The sequence below is a fragment of the Tigriopus californicus genome, chromosome 4, assembly GCF_007210705.1.
Source record: "Tigriopus californicus strain San Diego chromosome 4, Tcal_SD_v2.1, whole genome shotgun sequence".
Taxonomy (NCBI): domain Eukaryota; kingdom Metazoa; phylum Arthropoda; class Copepoda; order Harpacticoida; family Harpacticidae; genus Tigriopus; species Tigriopus californicus.
In genome coordinates this window covers 5,621,196-5,630,506 of record NC_081443.1, presented here as the reverse complement: position 1 = coordinate 5,630,506, position 9,311 = coordinate 5,621,196, and the positions used below count along the sequence as shown (strand labels likewise).

The following is a 9,311-nucleotide window of genomic DNA, read 5'->3' as shown; positions in this document are numbered from 1 at the left end:
ACAGTGGAACCCGCTTATATCGCCTCCCCTTTTATAGTCAATCCACTTACATCGTCGTTTTTTCAAAATCCCGATTTACGTCTACAGTTTTTTTAGTAAGCACAACATAAAATTCGAATTTTGGACTTACTTTTGGTCATCTACTTAAGCTTTTGATAACATAACTTTGAACCGAACCACTTTACAACTAAATAATCCGAAAATGACCTGCCTTTAAATGAAGAGATCTACATTCCTTATTTTCTTAGTTTAATCGAAAAATGGCTCAGAGTCGCTATGACCAAAAACATGCCGATTTGACGGGAACCTCGTTCACAGTCTATATTTCTATAGATGTTCGTGACTGGGGTAGACATACTTGAACTAGGCACTAACTTGAACCAGCATCATAACAAATGCTTAACGCTAGAACAAAGCCTATTATTCAACGTTTTAACACTCTTTCTTCTTTCGACTTATGACTCACCAGGGAAGCTTTTTGACTCTAAAACTTCACCAGATCATAGCCAGGCATAAGTGTACTCAAAGATCAAAGTATTTTGGTGGAAGTAAATTGAAATTTGTTTAGGCTCGATTTTTTACCAAGGTTTACCTCCCCTCTTAGGGGGTTGTCTTCTGACGATTTTTTAGAACTCCACGATGAGTCGAAAACTGGGAAATAAGTGGCAGACCTAGAGCTTCAGATGACAGATACCTATATGGCGAGTGGAGGTGTGGCCCCCAGTTCTAGTCCAGACTTGGATCTATTGGACATTTTGGTGGTGAGCGTCTTGGATTGGAGAAGAAAGTCAGCAGGGCTTATCATCCAAATCTGAAGTGCGTCATGGCCTCCATTGTCTAGTAGTGACCCTGGGCAACGGAGGGATACATTCGCCAGAGTAGTACCGGAGTCTGATCTCGAACTGAACCTGTCACAATTATGTAGTGATTTTAAGCGGATATAACTTTTATGATTCGATTGAGTTGAAATACACTTGGCCAGCTCATCTGAAGAAGAACGCATTGTGTTTCACTCGATTCCGAAATATCAACTCTAGCTAGACCCAAGCATCCCCGCTCTTACTCCAATGGTTAGTGGACATGGACAAATAGTTCCTTAAGCGATACCTATGAGTGCCCCATTATGCCAACAATGCATGGACGCACTTTAAATGCAAAACTGATCCCTTCAGCAATGGGCTGCCCAGGTTAGTGTCCAACAGTGTTGACAATCTGACCTTTCCGGAGGTGATGTCCGGCACTAGTTGTGCGCTTGTTCACATCCCATTGTCCTTGGCCCGACACCCCTTCAGAATATTGGCGGTAGTGCACCTTTATCTGGCTCCCAGCCAAATTTCTTCCATCAACGACGGGAGCAGAGAAAGGATCTGTTCAATCTGGCCCATACTCTTACTACAATACAATTACCAAGAATTTCATCACCTACCTCTCCCAACCTGTCTCTGTTCTGTCTGTGACTCCCCTCTTAACTTTTTTCATGTGCAATGAACTAATGGTGCACAATGATATTCTATGTAGCAAAGAAGTTGGATGAGCTCGCCAACGAGTACTTTTGGCGCCATACCGTACATCAGAGTTATGTGATTGCACCAGTGTGAGCCAAATCGGCCAAATCTTAGGTAATGGTCACTTTTAGCAACTTTTTGTAAAAACAAGAATCTGTCTGAGGTCTCACGAATTTTCAACTTTCCCTCCCTTTTGACAAAATCTGTTGCTCCTTTCTGGCCGTCATGGCCAATTGTAATTCCGAGGATAATCTTCAAAAAGTAAAAACATCAACCATTAGAATAATTCTTTGTTGTAAATTTGTTGAAACAAGTGGTTTTTGATAATATGTGACGAGTTTTGAGTTCGTAAACATCCCACAGATTTCAAATGTAGACGGAATATTTCAAGTAGGCTTTCTACACGGCCACGCCATGGTACAAGAAATCAACCATCTTGTACTGATGTGATCAATCTGCCTGCGCCTCAAACTTTCAAACCAGTACTGTTAAGTTAGATCCAAGCTACATTTTTTTATAGGTCAAGGGAACCATAGAAAACCATAACTAGAATGCTTAAGTTCAACAGGAGCTGTACCGTATGAGTATGTTTTCAGGTCAGCTGACGCTGGTGGAAATGGAACAAAGATATTTCGTTAAATCTTGCTTCAGGCAAGTTGAATTATTATCATGAAACGTTTGTCATTCCTCTTTAATCTTAATTTCTTTTGAATCTTACATATATACAGGTAGAAAGAGGGGTAGAATAATAAAAAACATGCTTTTTAGGGGCATAATACACGTAACATGTCAAAAAAAGATTTGGACATTAGTAGAGCAAATCATGTACTCTATTGATTGCCCTTGTTTAGCAACGCATCTCGAAAATCTCGAAAGTGTAACAAAATGTATCCGAAATTGCAATGCAATGATGAGGCATTCAGAATTTCGTTTCAATCTCCCTACAATGTGCTTGAATGTGGGCGACATGATTGCGCCTATACATAAACAAGGTAATTCCTTGTTCCTTGGGTTTCAGATTAGTGTTTCCACCACATGGATGAAAACTTCAACTTGAGCCCCATTTTAACCTCTTCAAAATTTCGTTCTTAAAAATGTGGTCGGACAACTTACTCAAATCCGTTTTATGAAGCGTGCTGGACGAGAGCAATTGCTTGACAAGGAGTCTTATGAGGGGTTTCTACTCTGAATTTGGACGAGCCTCCAACGATTCAAATTTGCACCATAGTTGTCCTAAGTAGCTTGACTACGAATGAAACATTTTTTTCCACCAGCGACAGCTGAGACGAAAACATGCAATCGCAGCGCCCTTGATCGATCTATATATGAAGTTATCTATGAAGGGAACGTACATTTTCTCACCTAAAAAAATCAGCTTGGATCAAACTTGGCCGTACTGGTTTGAAAGTTTGAGGCGCAGGCAGATTGATCACATCAGTACCATCTTGACCAAAAATTAACGTTGAAAACAATACTATGCCTTTCAAGTTATCCAACCAATAAACTTCAGAAAGAACGCTAAGTCAACTGGTTTACACTGTCAAGTGTCCAGAGAGTGTGGTTGTAACGGTTTGCCTGAAGCAAGGACGACTTCACCATGACGTCGTCCTTGCCTGAAGTGTGATGTTGATACATGCGGAGAGCAAGTTCAAATTTTTATCGAACTTTATTACAACTAGAATATTGATCATATTTAAATTGGCATTGCGTTGCTTGAATGCTGAATGATTCAAAAATTGGGCATGGCGATCTTGTATCCTTCTTTGGGTCAGATGTTTGATATGCAAGTCAGAAGGGTGACCCATCCTTCTGGGCGTAATTCAGCATCATTTGACTAGTCACAATGCCATCAAACACGAGAAACGTGGATGAGCGTCCCCAAAAAGGCTGCGCGATCTCGTTACAAGCTAAGTCACAAGTAAAGACACCTTTCTTCTTTTTTATGAACTTTGCTGGGAAATATTGCTGCCGTGGGTGCAATTAGACGACCCTTGTTTCGACAAAAATTGTGGCCACATATAGCTTTCAAATGACATATTCTCGAACACATTGACACATATTTTAGTTGGAACCTGCTCCAATTTTCTACAATTCTCGGGTGACCTTGACTAAATCCTCTGAATCGGACAAGCCAAGATTCAGTATTTTTTCACAATTTTCCATCCTCTTGGGTTCAATTAGTTAATGAATGAGTAAAAAACGATCTTAGATAGAACAAGGCGAACTTAAATTGGTGATTGTCATGGAAATGTGAAATGACTCATCTTACCGGAACTTCTATCATGTCAGATACGCTCTCCCTGGGAGGGGATCCGAGCGATCCGAGTGATGATCAGTGCCACCATTTCAGACATGAATGATAATCGTGCGCTTTCAGCAACAGATTGAGATATACAACAACCGGTTTTTACAAGGATATCACATTAATTGCGGGCCACTTTCAATACTAAAAAGTATGCTAGAGAAGTTGATGAATTAAAGATGTTATTTTCTTCAGTTGAAGAGGTCAAATAATCGATCTAGTTTGAGGCCACCGTTTAAAATAAAGACTGATGTGTGTTCGTCTTAAAATTTGCGAGTTCATTATAAAGAAAGTATGATGATCTCCCCACAACATCGACCAGGGTGGCCTCGATCAAGTCATCAGCTTCAGAAAATATTCAGGACCAACTTAATTATGCAATGTTTTTTTTTAAATTTAGTTTTCCACCATGTTCATTTGGAAGCACTAAACATTAGGTCGATGACGTTTCAAACCCTTCGATCGAAGTAGCCTTTGCAGTGTAAACGAAACAGGGGTCAGCATGTAAGATGTGAATCACAAATATGTCACTTGAATGTGCTGAAAATCGGGTCGTCTAAATGCACCATTATTCTAGTCATGTTTTGGTGTGATATAACATTCTAGTCATGATTTTATCAATGTGATCACATGATTCTTTTGATCGTTTACTAATCTCTGTGCATAATATGTATACGTATATTTTTACACATTTTACGAATTGCCATGACAGGGAATCGCAATAAAGGTTATTATTGCAAATACGGAGCGTAGGGTGGGATTAGGGGATACTATTAATCGAGGTTCCATTGTTGCGAATTGATGACTTTCCGGAGTAGGATTCTTGTGAACAGTTCTCACTCCGTTCCATAACTCTTTTACAAAGGAAAGAATGACCAACAATGGTTGGCAAAGTTTTGCATAGATTGACTCAATCCTGTAAAAAAACACTTGTTCTGTCAGATTTTAGCGAATGGATTTTGGCAATTCCACAGCTTACTCTACCCATTTAGATGGAAACTAATCTAGATGGGGCTACTCACCAACCCGAGTGTTAGTTTGAATAGCGACAAGGTAAGAAGCGCTCTCTAGTGTTTTTATCCGCAATCTACACACTTGAAGAAAACATGAATTGTTCGGCGGTGTTTCCTTCGTTTCTTGCCTGGCCGGGGATTGGCTGTCAGTTCACAACAAATATACAAATATGTGACCTCTTCTCCGGAATCAAATACTCGTACACCCATACGTTGACATAGGCCTGTTAGTAATTGTTTCATCTGGGGCTCCAATTTGATTTGGCGATGAAAAGTTCCATCTACTTACCGACTGCTCATCAGTCATTCAATCATCCAAGGGTAAGATTCCAAATTACGGTTTCTTTTCTTCTTCTTTTTGAATGCTACCTAAGCATATTTGCTATTACGAAAATACAATGAGTTCATTTGGAACGTCTCTATTTAAGGCTTAGGTTTTGCAAATATTGTGGAAAAGTTGTTCTATAAAAAAAAGCGAATTTCCACGACTCCAGGAATTGAAATTTGTTAATAATTTCAAATTACTGCCTTGTTTCATTAAGTAGTATTTAGATATTGGGTCTTGATAGTTGGACAGTGTCACGATTGTACCATAACTACTGTTTCTTCACACATGAGTGACACATCCCTTCCGATTTTTGAAAATGTTGTCGTCTTATGGCGCGAGTTCGTTTTGGTGTTTATCTGTGCTCCTCTTTTACAAGATACGGCAACCAAACCCAAAATTTGATTTTTCTCTACTTCTCCTTTATTTCACAAACGTAATCAACGACTAATGGATTTGTAAATTTACTGTCTTTTGATGTTTTATAGTCAAATAATACTAAAAGAGGAGGGCTGTTAACTTTTCGCTTAGTTATTCCCTTCATCGCTTATTTATAATTTGTCGTTTTGATGATTTTTCAAATGTGTTGAGTCGCAGATCTCTCCCTTTTAAGGCAAAAGAACGAATATGATTGATTTCCACTGACATTGCTCATTTTTAGCCATTTTCTCACCTCTTACGCCGTTCCGGGATATTTTGCCATATTATTGGGGCTTCATGAATGATTAGGCATTTGAAATTAAATTCATATCCTTTTGATCTAAATCAGGAGGCTTACTCTTTGGTAGGCAATGCCCGTGCCTAAATCCTTTAATTATTGGGCTTTGATTATTCTTTGAAAATAGAATAAATATGGTGTATCTTTTCTTTGTTTTATTTTTTGAATCTTTCGGTGAGCTTCGAGTAACGATGACTCAAATCCACTCTCTAACATTGATTTCTTAGCGATGAGGTTACTATAATACCTATCAGTAAAAGGGAACACGATCTTATTCTGACCACGCACGTTTTCATGTCCCTCAGTAATCCGATGACCGCGCAAACACTTGTGAGTCTGTCAGATTAATTCAGCGTTCAATTTTCCTCATATTTTCATATTTTCACACCGGATGAATCGATGCTACAACTCCTAACTAACATATAAGAGCATAGTAGCTACTGGGTTTATGATGTCTAAGCCATCATAAACCTGATATGTAGATCAGGCGAGCATCTTCGGCGGGTACGCGGATTGCTGGGATCAACTTACATGGATGTGGACTTGTTACTTGTATGTACGTTCACTAGCCCGAGCCACATGAAGAAGAAGACGAAGAATATGAAGGTGATTTCTGTACATGTACTTCAAGTTGGCTAGGCGGTTGTCCTGGATGAAGTGGGTTCAGGCAAGGACTCAGGACGTCATTTCATGCGCATACCATGATCTGCGCTTAGGAGGGAAACGAGTCTTGGAAGTTCGATCGTTAGTTCGCCACTTCACAAGCTCTTTAGTACTTCGTTAGTTCTCACTCATCAGTCAGTTGGTTAGTTCCGTTGTTACGTTGGGTCTTGTCCAAGTCGTTGGTATGAAACGGGTGCGGGCCCAACTTATGGATACCAACCAACCGTTTAGTTTTCAGGTGATTCCTTCTTGTTGCAGGTCGTGGCATCGTTTGTTTGACTCGCTTGAAAATAGACTCAGTTTCCGATTGGTGAGTGATTGCTCCTAAAAAATGAGTAGTTTGATTGGTGCTATTGATCAAGGAACATCGAGTTCGAGGTTTCTCGTGTTTGATCTCCGCGATGAATCCGTAATTGCCGAACATCAGATCCCGATCCGGAGTGTGTATCCCCAAGAAGGATGGGTGGAGCAAGATCCCATGGAGCTCCTTGACACCGTCAAACAGGTAAGGTCGTCGTCAGTCCAAGGATTATGGTTCGTGTAAATGACGGGCAATACATTTCTCCCCCCAGTGCTTGAACCAGGTCCATGGGCAATTGCACCAATCCGGTCGGTCTCTGGATTTAAAGGCAGTAGGTGTGACCAATCAACGCGAGTCCACGGTAGTGTGGGACAAGACCACCGGAAGGCCAATTCACAATGCCATCATTTGGTTAGACACTCGGACTCAGTCAACCGTCAACGCCTTAATGAAATGTGCCGGATCCAAGGGCAAAGATAGTTTACGCGATAAATGCGGTTTGCCCATCTCGACATACTTCTCTGCCGTGAAGGTAGGTCTTCATCGTCATTTTCTATCATATAACCTACCCAACCAAACCGTTAATTGTTCAGGGAAGTCAAAGGATCCTTATCCATCTTCAAGGTTTTTTTTTTTCGTTGTATAACTACTGTCTGGTCTTTACATGGCAATTTGTGTATTCCGCTTGTTGATCTTGGCGATCGATGCAAGCAGGGAAAAATAGGTAAACGACGGTGCTCTATCTCAATTTCAGTTGCGTTGGTTGTTGGACAACATCCCCGAGGTGTCTGAGGCGGCACAAGCGAAGCGCCTTTTGTTTGGAACAGTTGATTCCTGGTTGATTTGGAACCTCACGGGCGGAGTCAACGGAGGCCGACATGTGACCGATGTTACTAATGCATCAAGGTAGGAAGGCGTAGAAGGCTGCTTGACCCATCGTTCTCTCTGTCTTTCATCGGATCCGCCTTATTTTGTTAGAACCATGCTGATGAATTTAAAGACGCTGCAGTGGGATCAAGAGCTTTTGGACTTTTTCGGGGTGCAATTGGATGTTCTGCCCCGGATATGCTCCTCGGCTGAGATCTATGGCCATTTGAACTTCTCGGGGAGTGACTGGCCGGATGTACCCATTGCCGGATGCCTTGGGGACCAACAAGCAGCCTTAGTTGGCCATCAAAGCTTCAATGCAGGCAAGTGAACTGGCTTCGAGCGGGCTTCTGTGTGCTACTAAATTGTAAGTGTACCCGCGTCACAACTATCATTAGTGTTATGGGCAATGGCATTCCGTTCTGGTGCCAAGGTCAGAATTGAAAGACCTCGAACAGGTACTTTGCCAAAGCCCACTCCGATCATTTCGTGTTGATCATGAACAAATTGCCCCACCGAAAGTTGCAGGCATTCAACTTGTTCATATCTAGCTAGAGCTCTTAGGTGTGACCTCAATGGGTACGTGACAGCACTTACGTTTCTTTGAGTAAGCATTCTTCTACGTACTTCAATCATTCGCAGGAACGGCCAAGAGCACCCTTGGCACTGGCTGCTTCATGCTCTTCAACGTGGGTGAGAAGATTGTCACTTCGTCCCATGGGCTCCTCTCGACCGTTGGCTACCAATTAGGCCCGGATGAGGCTCCCGTTTACGCCTTGGAGGGCTCTATTGCCATCGCAGGGGCAGCCGTCAAATGGCTGCAAGACCAGCTAGGAATCATCAAGGAGCCCCGAGAAATTGAGTTAGTGGCTTCCAAAGTGGAGGACACGAGTGGAGTATACTTTGTACCCGCGTAAGTGAACAATGAGTCGGCAATTTGATTTGTCTCGGTCGCCTTTTTCCTCAATTCATCTACTTGTATGACCAGGCTTTATTTTATCTGCGTCACTTATTTTGTACATTGTGCAGGAGTTTTGTTTGACGAATTTCAAATTCCGCATGAAGCGATTGCATCATATCTCAAAATGGCCTTAGGATACGCGTTCGAAAATGCAACACCAGAGTTAAAAAAGCTAATAAAAATCTAAATGTAATCTTTTCAATCCCATGAATTCGAGGACAAATTGCATGTTGATCAACAACTCGTTATGAAACAGGAAAAAATATTGCAGAAAACCATGCGACTATTTTCCAAAAATAAAATCGTTCTGTTAAGGTGAAAAGTTGATTGATAAGCGATAAAAACTCTAACTTTAATGAGATGAATCTGATTAAGAAAGTATCTGGAATGAAGCCTCGAATTCGCTCAAGGCCGTCATCGTGCATCAAAACCAACAGACGTCAAGATGCAGCGCAGAAGTAAGATTTTTGTTTTCATTTTCCCCTTTTTTTCTTTTTTCGGGCGAGAGCAAGAGGCCACTTGGTCGTCGAAAAACAGGCCTTTTGAATGAAGACGGCCTCCCAAATTGGAAAGCCTGCGCTCGCTCGCTCTCGAAACGTACAAAAGCGAAGCCATCATCGCCAATACGTGTCCATAATTTCCAGATTTTCAGGATT

At 41.3% G+C, this 9,311-nt stretch overlaps 1 protein-coding gene across 4 annotated transcripts in view; it reads left to right on the top strand.

The window, feature by feature from the left end:
- The first annotated feature begins 4,941 nt into the window (after positions 1–4,941).
- Positions 4,942–9,311, top strand: part of LOC131879133 (glycerol kinase-like) — a 5,760-nt gene continuing 1,390 nt past the window's right edge. The window contains exons 1-6 of one of the 4 annotated variants that reach the window (XM_059225365.1): positions 4,942–5,141; positions 6,785–7,031; positions 7,099–7,359; positions 7,582–7,733; positions 7,806–8,017; positions 8,337–8,607. In XM_059225365.1, the coding sequence (XP_059081348.1) occupies positions 6,858–7,031; positions 7,099–7,359; positions 7,582–7,733; positions 7,806–8,017; positions 8,337–8,607 (1,070 nt within the window). In that variant the 5' untranslated portion in view covers positions 4,942–5,141; positions 6,785–6,857. Of the gene's footprint in view, positions 5,142–6,449; positions 6,470–6,569; positions 6,720–6,784; positions 7,032–7,098; positions 7,360–7,581; positions 7,734–7,805; positions 8,018–8,336; positions 8,608–9,311 lie in introns of those variants that run through there. The other 3 variants (XM_059225366.1, XM_059225363.1, XM_059225364.1) reach the window with 3 other exon arrangements.